At 42.3% G+C, this 15022-nt stretch overlaps 1 protein-coding gene across 1 annotated transcript; it reads right to left on the minus strand.

The window, feature by feature from the left end:
- Positions 1-373: 373 nt before the first annotated feature.
- odc1 (ornithine decarboxylase 1) lies at positions 374-5837 on the minus strand. The gene is made up of 11 exons (XM_069722300.1): positions 5594-5837; positions 4574-4722; positions 4223-4358; positions 3744-3917; positions 3424-3596; positions 3112-3328; positions 2938-3021; positions 2613-2775; positions 2404-2519; positions 2046-2260; positions 374-1820 (listed from the first exon to the last, which is right to left on the minus strand). The coding sequence occupies exons 3-11, from the start codon at positions 4322-4324 to the stop codon at positions 1682-1684; spliced, it is 1383 nt and encodes a 460-aa protein (XP_069578401.1). The 5' UTR covers positions 4325-4358; positions 4574-4722; positions 5594-5837; the 3' UTR covers positions 374-1681.
- Between the last annotated feature and the right edge of the window lie 9185 nt (positions 5838-15022).

Here is a 15022-nt window from a genome sequence, read left to right on the forward strand (position 1 = left end):
ACTCCCACTAGAATACCAAATTTTTCACCGGGAGACATATGTGTATCCACTTTCATGAGTTTATGAATATGATAAAGCCTCCAAAAAGGAAAATCACTTTACGTAAGGAGAAGAAACATTTTTACGAAATACAATAGGGCTTTTGCACCGATGCTCGGGCCCTAATTAAAGAGAAGAACAATCCATCCAGGTCACTATTAAAGAATATGCAAAGCTGGGGAGGTTGTACTGATACATTTCTATCTTGCACCCCTAGATGGCGCTTTTGAAACGTCAGTGAATACCTTCTTTATGGTCCATAGCGCTCAGAATAAAATCAATGAGTTCTTTTTCTTTATATACTTTTGTAGTACAAAACACACAACATCAATAATTCGGCTCTGCACCTAATGTTTTATTTATTAAAAAAATACAAAACTTCAAAAAGTTTCCATAGGAAAGCATTACGAATTAGCAATCCCATCTCTTTCATATCCATTCCAAATGTATGTTAAACACTGCTTATTATTCTTCTTATTATTATTATTACGAACAGATTCTTTTGTATTCTACAAGTTACAAAACATAAAAAGAAAACAAAACGAGGAGGAGAGGAAGAGAGATGCAGTCTGCTTTTTGAGTCCCTATGTTTGAAGTGTTAATCTTTAAGATTTCGTTTTGGTGGCTCCTGTTGTCTGGGAGTGACGGGGAGGAATGTGAGGACCACAACGTTCACCGGTAGCTGAAATGCACATCGAGTACAAGTATCTACACTGCTGTCCCGTCGCAATATCAGCACAGCCTCAGACCATATGGTGTTTCAACATGCAGAGTTGGATTCATGCATGGTATTTCCTGTGAGTCATGTTCATGTTTGCATGGGGAATAGTGGTCCTAGCCGTGATCAGCGGAGGAGCATTGATAAAGCAAACGCACAACTATACACAAGTAACTATTACACATATTCCAGTAAATAACAATAAATATGAAACTTCTTGACATCTTGAGGATTAACACTTGAGGGGTTCTGTATGGAAGAGGAGATCACGGAAAAGATCAATATTACATAGCAGCCATTTGTGAGGAATTAAATCACCCCTCCAACCACCTCTTTGTGAGTTACTAGCTCGGGATGTGACTCCAGCTTGGGCCTCGAGGGTCAGCAGTTTATCAATAAACTGACCGCTCTTCGTTGTGAAGGTTGACACTGGTGATTGCCTGTGCTGAGCATGAATAGCCCACTCACCTCTTGGACTACTGCCTCACTTTCAAGTGTTGCGCATATTGCAGAGGTGGGAAACCTTCAGTAAAAAAAAAAAAAAAAACAATAATAATAATAATTTTGATTTACTTTGCAAAGTAACTCCTTCTTTCCCCTACACTATTCCAGTTCAGCAAATAAGTGCTTACGGTCATTCCTCCATATGAAGGCAGGAAGACTGCAGCAGCAACTTTAAGTACAGACTTGCCCTGTAACACTTTGCCTGGAACCCATAGAGACACTCAGAGTGTGATTCAGCCTCAGTTCATTGAGGGTTGATCCCCAGCTTCCATACAGAACACAGAAATGTGTGCAAACATGTCCCTCTCCTTCTGTCAAGTAACTGGCCTTGAACATTTCAGGTACATTTGGAAAACAGAAAACCTTATAATTCAGAAAAGATGCTAGATCTAACAAACATTGCTGCATTGCACACTATGTTTAAACCACATGGGCCTGGCAAGGTTTAGTGGGCATGTCCAAGCTGCTTTCTCGGCCACAGCCGGCTGGCACTTCAAACAGGCAAGACCCCTCCGCAGGAGCTGGCATACCCTGGGAACAGATCTGCTGGACATGTTGCCTGCAGAAGAAGAAGAAGAAGAAGAAGAAGAAGAAGAAGAAGAAGAAGAAGAAGAAGAAGAAGAAGAAGAAGAAGAAGAAGAAGAAGAAGAAGAAGAAGAAAAAACAAAAAAAAACCAATACAGATAACAGTTAGATTCTGTAGGAACATTAGGTGCACTTAAACCTGCGGATTTTCCTCTTTAATCCATAACATGCATTTTGAGCTTCTGTGGCATCAACTTACCAGGCAGGGCGGGACATGACGTAGTGCATGTCAGGTCTTTGAAAGCCGTTAAAGGTGGAGGAGGCAGCCACGGTGTAGGCACCCATGTTCTCAAAAACCAACCAGTCACCCACCTGCAGGTCAGGCAGGTAACATTGCTCGACAATGCGGTCGAGGCCATCGCATGTTGGGCCCCAGATACTGCAGGGGTACACGACCTCGTCTGGCTTTGGCTTCTATTAGTATTTGGAGAAAAAACAAAAACAATTATAAGAACAGAAACATATGAGGGGACCAGTTTTCATTTGTTTTACCTTTGACTGACCTACATGTACGATGAGAAACGTCGTTGCCATTTCCATCCTTGAAATCCACTTACCTTATGCAGTGTTGGCAAACAGTGAGCATGGTCATAGAGTATGCAGTTGAAGGATCCGTACACGCCATCGTTGACGTAGTACATCAGAGTCCTGTCACTGGTCCCTTCGTCTTCCTCTGTGGACAAAAAAATTAAGTCATTTCAGTACTGAAAAATGTTAGATATACTTTCAATAGAATTTTTCTTTTATTCTTAATTGAGGCCGTTACCATCAGAGCTGGACTCTTCATCCATGATGACCTTTTTGGCAATGATGTTCACAACCAGTGTGTAAGCAGAGGCAACATAAAAGCGTCCTGGCTCAGCAATTATCTTGACACCAGCGTCGGCTGGAAAATACTTATCGAGCGCTGGGTTAATTACTGCCGTGATCTGGAAGGAAAAAAAAACCAAAACAAACATTGTCCACAGGTGAGTATCAGTTTAAAGCATTTCGGTTGTATTCGTACTAATGATGCCACAGCTGCGCTGTGTCTTTTCATTTATTCTGCAAGCCAACAACACAGCATTTGGGGAAAGAAAAGAGCAAAATACCTCTTCAAATTTAAGTTCAGTGTCATCAGAACCAGGAAAACCACCTCCAATGTCCAACAGATCCATGTTGAAGCCCAACTCATCCTGGAGATGACAACATCAAGTGTTACTTTACTTTGCTGGGTGAAAACCCAAATGAATTAAAGCTGCATATGCATTTCAGTCACAACTCACTCCAATGTCAAAGACACAGCGGGCATCTGCAATGGCCTGCGAGTAGGTCTCGGGATCAGTGCAGCCACTGCCTACGTGGAAGCTGACACCGACCACATCCAGCCCCAGTTCCTTAGCCCGCTCCAGAAGACTGCGACATGCTTTGAGTGGAGCCCCAAACTTAACACTCAGACGACACACTGCCTTTGAGTCATCGGTCGCAATCCGCAGCACCAGCCTGGGAACAAAGCAGAAAGAGAGTTCATGAAAAGGATTCAAATGAAGCAACAGCAGATTAAAAACTAAATCTTTCGAGTTACCAAAAAGTCATACTTGGCATTGTCATGGCAGCGGGCCACTTTCATGAGTTCCACCTCGCTATCAAAAGTCATCATCTGGACCCCGTGGGCAGACGCATACTTGATCTGAGAAACTTGCTTGCAGGGGTTGGCATAGATGATTCTGCTTGGATCCACTCCCAGAGACTGAACCAGCTGAATCTCCGTCTAAAGGGCGGCAATGCAAACGGTCAGCAAAAAAAAAGTGCCACTTTAAAAATACGAGCTGCCAGTGCAATTTCAGCTGATCTTCAAAGAGCTTTGTATTGTGTTCCTCTGAGAACATCTAGAGCTATGGAATTTGTCCAAACACACCTTGCTTGCACAGTCAAAGCCAGTTCCCAGGGTTGCCAGTGTCATCACTACAGCCCGGCTGTCGTTGCATTTGACGGCATAGAAAGGGGTAATGCGAGGCAGGGCCCTTGCCCAGCGCAGGTGTTTCTTTAGCACATCTCCCAAATCACAGATGTAGAAGGCATCCCTGTCATCCTGTAATGGACCAGGGGAGAGAAAACACACAAGCATTTAACAAATTCAGTCCTGTAACTAACATAATCTGTCAATATAGGATACACTGCAACAATAAAATGCATCATGTTACTGTAACAGTGCCAGTCATTTGCGCCACAGACAATTAAACAGTTCACGGAGGACAACAAAAAGAAATCAGACAATGCAAAAATCCGAAACCTGACCAAGAGTGTAGCGTTTCAAGTTAAGCAGTTTGCTTTTGGTTGCATCTTGTTGACATTCATCCCCTAACAAATGGGGCCATCTGTGCACAGGATGCTTACCGTCATGGATGAATCATTGATCTTCTGCTCAACAATATCCCGAGCAAAGAAACCCTCCTCAAGGAAGGAGAAATCAAACTCCGTGGGCGTGGTGGCGTCCATGGTCACAAGGTCCTTTTGATTGGTCACTCGTAAACTAGAAGAGGAAGCATGAACAGAACACTCAGCTTTTGAGAATAGTGTCTTTTGTGTGCTTGATGACTCAAGTCTAGTTTATTCCCACCTCATGGGAAAGTCTCAGTAAAGTAAAAGGGCACTCGAGTTATTCTCAACAGAGTGAATGACAGTTTTTGTCACAGGTGGGTTATGTTCAGATGACAATGTCGTATTGAACTGATGCGAGACACTTACTTGGATATGAAAGAGATGAAATTTGGCGTTGCCGTCTCTCAGGTGCAGAGAAGCCAAGGTGGCTCACCAGTGAAGTTAAATCCCTTTAAATAAGACTCAAGGCCGGGGCCTGCTGAGCAGCCAGTGTGTGATTTCCTAGAGTGAATATACTGTAACCAGGGAAAAGAAATCAGGTTACACTGGATACTTTAAGGGAGTTTAAAGCAACACACATTACAATATAAATATATTTTACTTAACAATTAGGAATTCAGACTTTTACGTTTATGAATTTAGCACAAAGTTACATATTACACTAAAGCATACCCACGACAGAAACACATCTGCGGTCAGTTATCCGTAGTTCTCGGCTCTTTAATAGCGCTCTGTTCATAACTGTCACGACAATTTGATACGGACTGCACCGGAAAAAGCCATTCAAAAGGACCAAGCGTTTAAACCCCGCCCTCGTCCGGGTTTAAACCAATCACAAAGAAGATCCGCCTTTATCGTAAAATAATGCCATGGAAACGAACCAATCAGCGACCGGCAAATGACGCCGACGTTAAATATACCGGTTCCGCTTCGAGCGCTTCGCCATGAGGCAATTTAGCGTTTCATGTACTAAACGTGGTTTATGGAAATTAACGGTCAAACAAAAACAAAAACAAAAAAAGCTTGCTCTTCTTTAACATCAACAAAACCAATTCTACCACCATCACAGGCCAACCTCTTGCCGGTTAGTTTAACAAGGTTAACCATTAGTTATTGCGAGCCAGCGAGCTAACCAGCAGTCTGTCGCACCGGCCACGTAGTAATATGTGTTAACACTCCCGAGCGATTAAGTTTTAAATTTAACTCGACTTAAATGTTCCAGTGAGTAGCTAACCAACCAAGTCCCCCCTTTCTTTGTCCCATTTAAACCCGCCATAACCGAACCGGCGTGCCAGTTTGTGTCAGTTGACGCGGATTTAAGATCAAACAACGGTTGTTTTTTTTTTAGGTTTTGTTTTTTTTAGTAATAATTCGGTTCTTACTTACCTTAAAAAGCATTTACAAAGAGTTTGTCCATTAGACCCGACGCTGGGATAAAAAAAAGAGAAAAAAAGAAAGAAAGAAAAGCAGCACTTCCCTTTCCCGACGAAGCGCGCTGCTGAAGGTAAACGGCCTTCTCTCAACCAGGACTGAAACCGGAGTGGAAGCCGGCAATGGATGCCGACCGTATTTATAGAGCGCTCGTTTCCACGGCAACGCAGCCAGCTGAAACCGGCCTCTTATCCACGTAGGAACCGGTTTAGTCTCGTTACCTCATCCGCGTGGTGGGGAAGACGGACGGACGGGGGGGGGACTACCGTGAGGACTACCGCACACGAAAAGTAACCGGTGAAACAAAGCCGGCTCAAACCGACCCGCCTACCTGCGTGAACCGAAGTTTTGTCGTTGCAGCGTCGTGCCGACATAACGGACCGGGGGGGGGGGGGGGGCACCAATTAGCACGGACGGGATCGTTTACACCCCCCCCCCCCCCCTCCAGCTGGGACTTTTTCCATGTTAAAACTAACATTAAACTAAGACCTTGACCTCTTTTGACAAGTTGCGGAAATTTATGTAGCGGGGAACCTTTGAAAAATGATCTTTGATGTAAATTTGAGTATTTTCTTTTGTGCCTAAATTCAATATGCTGTCTGCAGGCATGCTGTCTGCAGCCCTTGCAAGATTGTATAGAGAACTACAGAACCATTTTATAATAAACATGGGATCAAATGAATAAACTAATACTGTACTTTAATAATATACTAAATTTGCTGCTTTTCCTTTTCATATATAATAGCAAATTGAAAATCTTTGGGTTTCGGACAAGGATTAACGCAAAAGAAACCTTCACCAGCAAATATCATCGACCTGACTTTATGATGGTGATCGTTAGACCAGCACTGCATTTGAGTTAATCCCAGAGGTGCTCATTCACACTGGCAGACTATGACAGTCTGTTGGCTCTGATTTGCAGCTCCTGACCTGCTTTGATGAGATTAAAGGAGATCACAGGATGACTCAGAAATGGTGAGGTGTCAACACTGGTTTATATGTCACGGCAGGTCTTAAAAGTTTTGTAGACACATAATGAGAATTAGTTGAGGAAGTGGAATTTTTTTAAATTTATTTATCTATATATGTTTACATTTGTACAGAACGTGCCTACCACCACCACCACCACAACAACAACAACAACAACAACAAAAATGCATATGCCACTGTAAACCACTAAAAATAAGTGCAGGATTAAAATCAAGACCCTCACGGAGCATCTTACTACCGTGACCCCAGACATGTCTCCCTTACCACACAGTCTAATCAGTCCAAAGGTTGCTTCCATGGACATTTCATTTGCAAGCAGACATTACCAAATGGAGGAAAGTGAAGAATTTGGTCAGTGATCCACCAGCACATGTGGAAATTTTGCACACGCATCAGTTCCAGGGCACTAACAGGAAGCTTTAGGGCTTCAGGACCACACATCTGTGGGCTTAACTTAATATATTTTCCAGGTCTTGAGGTTACAATCAAGATGGCATTCTACTCTTAGCACAACAGGGTTTCCATCGTCTGAAGGGTTGGTGAATGAAGTCATTTTTTCCTTGTAGCTTAATGATCAAAAACTAAAAAGCGCAGCCTTTTTGGATTGGTCAAAAAGTCAAAATAAGGTTATGTGGCAAACTTGTATGATGACATGATAATTTTCATATATTGAAGGTTTCTTTATAGCCCTGCTCTGCATCTGAACTTCTTCTAGCAGGCACGGCCTGATGCAGAGCCATGCCTGTTAGGCAGGAAGTGGGTCCACACTTGAGAGGGGGAGGGGGGGGGGATTTATTTTCGGCAGATGTTTATCAGCTTGGTCAAAATCACAAGATCATAAAACATTGAAACAAATTATATAGCAAATTGTTTCTCATCACTTCAGTTGTGTTATTTTTTTCTTTTCCTATGTTCCTACCCTCTCCTTCACCCTTCTCCTATAATGTCCTGCTCTGTGTGGAGTTTCTGTTATGTTACTGTGGACCATTGTGGACAAGCCCCCACATTTCCAGGACCTCACCGAGGACAAGGATGATGATTGTTACTGGCCACCCACAAGATACAATGCAGTGTTAGGACATTTGGTGGCTCTGCTTGTATCACTGCATCTGGCTTTGTTATTGCTCCTCACTTCTTTGTTAGCTCATAGTTGCACAATTAAATGCCGCTGTCAGTTTAACTGTTTCTTTAGCTAATTTTCCTGTTTCAACCAGTTTCGCAGTGCAGAATGCGCTTCGTCTTCATGAAACAAACAACAAGTCGCGCTCTGCTTTATTTGAAGCAAGCTGGAGAAAATTTGGATAAAGTTGGGTCCTGGCTGGTTTTAAATCTCAGTTTCTGCATGTGATATTAAAACATGCACTTCAGGGGTGATTTCCCTGCTTCAGTTAAACTGAAGAATCAATTGAAATGTTCAACTATCATTACATTTCACTAAATGTAGCCCAGAAAATGTTTACAGACTAAATACTTGAAATGAACGAAAAGGTCTGTTTATGTCTGTGTATTGCGCATTAGCACCGGCTCAATTAAATTTAAAATTGCTCACCTGGCGTGTGGACCAAAAAACTTTAGATGCCTCCGGGTTTGCTTCTGCGTTGTGCAGCCAAATGCACACGTGCTACTTGCTCTGCCCATATGTTCACACTTGCTCAAAGATTACAAATAAAATTCACTTTTTTTCAGCCCTGAGGAAGTTTTTCATATATAAATCCTCCACAGATTACAAAATTACAATAGAAAGATTAAAGACAACCCTTGCTTGCATTTGGAAGTGTCAACAGTTTTACAGATACCTTTCTTAGAATAGTGGTTGATTGGGAAAATGCTTTTTGGGTGGTAGGAGAGTGTTTTGTTGCGATACAGAAAAGGACCAAAGTAAGACTGAGTGGCAACGCGGCATAAACTCTTTTAAAGGTTCAGTGTGTAGGATTTTGGGCTATTGACAGAAGTGAAATATAATATTCATAATTGTGTTTTCAATAGTGTTTAAGCACCTGGAATTTAGAATTGCTGTGTTTCCGTTACATTAGGATGGGCTCTAAATATAGGACGTAAGGGCGACACAAGACGTTGATAAGTGCACAGCAAACGTCCATGACAGTCAAAAGACGATCCAGATTTTCAGCGACTGGACAACATGAAGTTCAAGGGTTTGTGCTCACGTTTGGGCAGGGCAGGAGGAGGAATCTCAAAACCACGTCTCCAGCGCAGACTCTGATTTAGAATAATGTAACCTGCATAAAAAAACAGCAACAGATTCACTCATTCCTTTAAAAGAACCCGTTCACTGAAACAGCCTGTTAGGCGTGGTAATGCTGGTGTTCAGGCTTCATAAGAGGTTAACAGGCAAAATCCCAAAGGGCTTGACCTCAATATAGCTGAGCATCCGGCTGGCCCAGACAGATACTTATGTGACCGGAAATCCAAGTGGTTCTCTTCAGGGCTTTAGATCCACATAATCAGATGGCCCGTGTGGTGTTTCTTTACTCTTTGACTGTGCTTCATTTTATCCTGTCAGACTAGACAGCGTGACTTGGTTTGAACACATAGATAACCTTATAAACTTAAAGCTCTGATTACGCCACAGACTCTAACCTGACAGCTGGGTAGAGTTAAAAACCGTTGCAGTCACGGAATTTAGACGCAAATCAATGCTGGTTTTCTTGTGTCACTGTAGGCTGACTTAAAAGGAAAGCAAGATGCAACACATCAAACAAGACTGAGACTAACAAAGACATTCCAAAGGAAATAGTAGAAGTAAATGTCAAGAGCTGTGTTTTCATAAAATCCGCAGACAGTGAGTGGCTTATAATTTAGGTTTGACTGAACTGGTTAGCACGTTCCCACAAAAAAAGTCAATGAAAGGTTTGTTCTTTTCGGTGCGTCTGCTGACTGGGCTCATCTATAGTTCATTCACCAAGTGGATGAGCTACTGTTGCCTTCCTGAAAACTTGTCTAATCTACTTTTAGATGCGCGTCTCTGTTTCTGTTGTACAAAAATTGCAGGATTAAACCTTAACAATCTTTTAAAGGACAGCCTTTAACAGTGGAGCCCATGGCCACAAGTGGTAATTATGGGATAATGTCAACACTTAAATCCCCCAAGAAGGGAAAGAGACATAAAGTCAGCAAAATGACTCAGTTACACAGCACAGTGGAATCAACTCTGAAACTTAAAGAACTAATTTTAGCAGCAAAAACGTTTAGTGCAGTAAACTAAACCAAATTTGTTGTATCCTTGTAATAAATTGAAACATTAACATTTGTGTATTTCAGTTATTGTTAGGTTAAATGGATCTAATATATAAATTACTGGTCTATTTTTATATATATAATATCAATATATAATATATAATGTCAATCAGTCAGTCATCATAATTGACATCATCACTGACAGCAGATTGTGTCTTCATTTTAAACCCAGAATGACTTTGTACAACTTTAGAGAAGCTGTCATTTTTGTTTGCATCTGAATATTTTTTACGAATATTGGATGGGTATTTATTTGAAATGCACAAGGACGCAATATATGTTCCAGTCAGGATGCATTTTTGCGACTTGGGAAATCACGTGCCTTTTTCTCTCACGTAAGTCATTTTTTTTTATTTCTCCAACACTTTGATTTAAGATTGAACACCTGCATAACTACTGACTTCATAATTAATGGTTGTAAGTCCCATTGTTAGCCTCTGCTGGCTCACTGTCACACAGTCATGGTTTACTGGGACACTTGAACTGAACATTGACATTGATAGTGTTTCTAGAAACACTCGTGCTTTTTCTTGGTATGTCAATTTAAATATCTGCTCTCGAAAAGGCCTGTTGTCTTTAAGCATGTCGACATGTTAAATGTTGTACCATTGTACCAAATACAGCCTCGCAGAGAATCCAGCATTCTTCAGACTGTTTGTCTTCTTAAACACAAACCCATAAGACCCACATCACTTCACCACGATCCATGGATATAGACTCACTGAGCAATTCTTTAGGAACACCTGCTCATTTCTGCAATTTCCCAATCATTCAATAATGTTACAACAGGGCGGCATGAAATTCTGGTTGGCAGAAGTGTCACGTTCACACCAAGCATTGGATTTGGAGCTGACAGAAACGCTTCAGTAACTGAACGGCAGTGAGCAGAAACATTTCTCAGACTCACTACGTGTCCTACCCCGAGGCAGATGAGCTGCAACAGCATGAAGACCTCCACCTGTCAGCTAAGAATATAAATCTGAGGCTGCAGTTGGTACAGGCTCACCAAAACCTGACAGTTAAAGACTAGACAAAAAAAAACAAACCTGGTCTGATGAATTTCCATTTCTGCTTAAGACTGCGGATGGTGGGGTTTTGAATTGTGTCAAATGCACCTATCCATGGATATAGACTCACTGAGCAATTCTTTAGGAACACCTCCTCCGCGTCAACAATCCAGGCTGTGCTGCTGGTGGTGTAAAACATGTGGGGAATGTTTTCTTGGCTTGCAGTTATACCACTCAATCATGGTTCCAGCATGATAACACACCAGATCACACAGCTAAAGTTGCGTTCAGTTGAGTTCAGTGGGCTCCCCAGTCATCAGTGACTCAGTGATGACTCTAGTAAAACACCTTTGGGATGTGGCAGAACAGGAGACAAGCAGTGTGACTGTTAAAATCTGCAGAAATGATGCAATCATGTGAACATGGAGGAGAATCTCAAAGGAAGGTTTCCAACATCTTGTGTAATCCATGACAAGAACTGTTTTGACAGCAAAGGGAGGCCCAACCCAGTATTGGTATTGTTTCTAATAAAATGCTTGGAAACTATGATGCCAGTGAGTTTATACCGTACGTGGATATGAGAGAACAAGATACAACTCCTACAGCACACTCTTGAACTACCACCCCATCGAGGGATTTTATGTCATGGTGGGAATGTAGCTCTGCTGTGCCTTGTGTTATGTGCGTCTTTAACCTGAAGGTCACAATGAATTTACCATTAAATGTTGTTACCATTGACTGTATAGGTTGTTCTATGCCCTCCTTACACTGCATGTACAAAGTGAAAGAGCAGAGATTATGCCATATTAAACCCGAAGCCTTCTGTCCACTGCCAAGTGTGCACACAATCAGTGCCTTGTAATTTTGTCTTTCCAGTTAGACTGAAAGTACAGTATATTGTACTTTCAGTATGACTGTGAATGTTTCCTGTAAACCTATTTAGTGCCATTGCAGACAGTCATTGTGAATACAAATCTCGCTGGAGGTTTGCAGTGACCTCAGTTTATGTTAGGAGTTATGTCATGGGAAGATTGAACAGCCAGTTATAACATTTTTATCATTATTATCACATGACAATTCAGTTCAATGGAAAATAAATAATTACAGTTATCCCTAATTACAGCCTTCGTGACATGAGACGATTGTAATAATGAAAGTAACCTTTGACCAAGCGGCTGCCCCACTTGCCCACTTATCAGCTGTTTCTGGAGCGATGGGAAGACAGTTGTTTAATCTGGCTCTCTGCTGACTCATCATATCTTCGTGTTTCAAGTTTGAGTTGCCCAGAGTTTGCTCACTCGGCAGAGTGGAGACCAAAAAAAAGAAAAAAAAGAAAAGAGAAAATGGTTTTATTTTCACTGGAACATCTTTTGTGCGTTCCTGGGTTGGCCTGACGCTCGGTGAACAGGCTGCGTCAGCACATTTCATTCCTTTGATCCTTTAGCAGGAGAGAGGCGCAGACTGAAGAGAACAATCACAGCTTTACACTTTGGGTGTCGTGGTTGTCCCATTTGCTCTGTGAAAAACAAAACAAATGGGAGGGATATGTAATGAACTACAACCTACAGGAGTAAAGGAAACACGACTGTATCTAAACCTATTCAACATTCCAGTGCTTAATGACGGGAGGAGTTTCTGTCGCATGAGCTGCTCTGCATTTGATGAATCACATATCAGAACATGTGTGTAAGTATTCATTGAACTTACAATGTCTGTGCCAATTACATCCATGAGCTAACGCGGCTGTACTATCGGGTAAATGAACCCCTGGACTCGTGACACATGTGCTGACTTATTTCAGTCGAGACCAAAGCTCTGGGGTAATCATACATTCTGTACATGCTGCTTTTTATGGCAATCGAGTCAAACCTCTGAATGAATGCCAATCTAAACCTAAAAATGATTTGCTGACGAGGACTGTAGATGGTGTCTTCAGAGTAATCGACACACTGCCTGACTAAATTTCCTTTGAGGAAACAGGGAATAATACCATGATGGATCCATGAACCTTCATCTGATGAAAGCGACGGTTTATAATTCAATCTGAAAAACACTGTGATCAGCTCTAATTGGAGTAAGCGGTACCCGTAACCATTACATGTGGAAACCTCCAAAAGAATCTTCAACCAGCTTTGGTTGACCCACTTCCTGTGGCCTAATTGCGTGTTGAAATGGGGAAGCTGAAGCATTGTGAGAGAGAAAAAAAAAAGGAGGCCATTTGCCTGGATCTGTACCAGATGACATCTAGCTAAATGATGTTCATTTGTTCGACAGAGAAACGGTGTCGCTGGCGTCCCAACACAAGGAAGTAAACTAGGCTGAAGCTTTGTCAACAAGGCCTCAGCTAAACACTGAACTGATGACAGCCTTAAAGATCCTAAAGCTTCCTCGTCACCCTAGAAAGGCTCTTTACCGACATCTTTCAAAGCTGTGGGTCTGATATGTGTCCGAAATTACAAACGAGATAAACTAAGGAAAAAAAAAAAAACAACAACTGTGCGATTCTGTGCTAGGTTATGTTTACAATAATACAACATATATATATATATATATATGCCATATCATATTACTTATATATAGGTCGTATTGTCAACTATTAATCCTAAGGGGTAGACGAAAGGCTGTGTTTGTGAATGAAGGTGTAGACAACAGGGTGTGGTTGTGAATGAAGGTGTAGACGAAAGGTTGTGAATGAAGGTGTAGACGAAAGGTGGTGAATGAAGGTGTAGACGAAAGGTGGTGAATGAAGGTGTAGACAACAGGGTGCGGTTGTGAATGTGTGAATGAGAGTGAAAGTACTGTGCCAAACCAAAAGGTCACAGGAGGGGGTCGGCAACCTGCGGGGTCACATACTGTTGTTCTTTGAGGCATAAACAGGAACAGACGGGCTGTCTGGAGGACTCCAGGGTGTGAAGGAAGACAACCACCGCCTCCACCAACCAACAAAGGACACATCAATACACATGACTTTTTGGTGTCTGGACTATAAGACTGGGTCAGGAGGTCAGACTTCGTGAACTGACACATACTCTGTTGCGGTCAGGGAAACATAGTCTGGACCCAGAGCTCTGTAAACTGATTATTCTGTTGCTGTTCAATAAATATCTTGAAGCCTGACATATTCTCCTATTGCCTCATTAAAGAACACGCAGGACTGGGGGCTGACACATATTGACTTTGTACTAGCAGGAGAACCAAGTCCAACACAACCCAAAACACAGATGAGGCTCTGGTGAAACAAGCGTCAGATAGACAGCTTGTTTTTATTCAGTAAACTGTTGCTTTAGTCATGCAGGTATTTTTTTTTTCTTTCTATTAATTATGTCAATTACTTTTTCAAAGGACATCAGTTGAGTTAAGGTCCTTCAACGTGGCCCAAGACACGTTTATTTTGACATTGCTAAAAGCAAATGCAACTGTATGCACCCCGAACCACCTCCGAATGTGGTCTGAGCAGTGTAAACTTTTTTTTTCTTCTTCTTCTTCTTTTGTGGAGGTTCTTATTTGAACTTAACGAAGCTAATGAGCAGCTGGCTGTATTCAACTTACGACATGAAAGTGAAATATGTAAATGTAAAAATGTAAACTATTCCTTCCAGGGCTCTAGCAGCAAACGTCCTGTGTACAACTTGTCTCTTAAATGCCAGTTTACTACAATTATCTTGCATGAAGTGTTCGCCTTGCTGTCACAAAACCTTACAGATGTATCACAGTGGAAAAGCATGGTGACATCAAATGAGCCCGGGGGGGGGGGGGTAGAGGGAGTGAGGGGGCGGGGGTGGGGGGGTGGGCCAGGGTCGGCATGCCGAGGGCTAAAATGGACCTCCCTCGCATTTGAAACGGTCCAATGCCGGAGCAGAGAGAGGGTTCACGCCATCGGCACACTGGGGGGATGGGAAGGACACCCAGGCAGTCCTTCCTTTTTCCAAGAACTGCAGTTGGGGGGGGTAGGGGGGGTGTTATCTCATTCACATTTTTCTCCTTCCCTCTTCTTACTGCTGACATAAGCAAGCAGTAATCTGCTGCAGAGGAAGCATGCTCCTCTTTAGTTGGCCCTGAGATAATTTCAGTCGCTTTGGCCCGGGGGGGGGGGGGGGGGGAGTTTGATTTTCAACAAAAAGACAATGTAGGC

The sequence above is a fragment of the Brachyistius frenatus genome, unplaced genomic scaffold (genome assembly GCF_029030835.1).
Source record: "Brachyistius frenatus isolate BFR_SWC_R1_liver_20210118 unplaced genomic scaffold, ASM2903083v1 Contig_285, whole genome shotgun sequence".
NCBI classification, from domain to species: Eukaryota; Metazoa; Chordata; class Actinopteri; family Embiotocidae; genus Brachyistius; species Brachyistius frenatus.

Coding starts and splice junctions, on each gene's coding strand:
- odc1 (XM_069722300.1), bottom strand. CDS start 4,324: ATGGACGCCACCACGCCCACGGAGTTTGATTTCTCCTTCCTTGAGGAG. Junction 3,597..3,743: donor GCTTTGACTGTGCAAGCAAG/GTGTGTTTGGAC, acceptor GCCGCCCTTTAG/ACGGAGATTCAGCTGGTTCA. Junction 1,821..2,045: donor GTCATGTCCCGCCCTGCCTG/GTAAGTTGATGC, acceptor CTTCTTCTGCAG/GCAACATGTCCAGCAGATCT.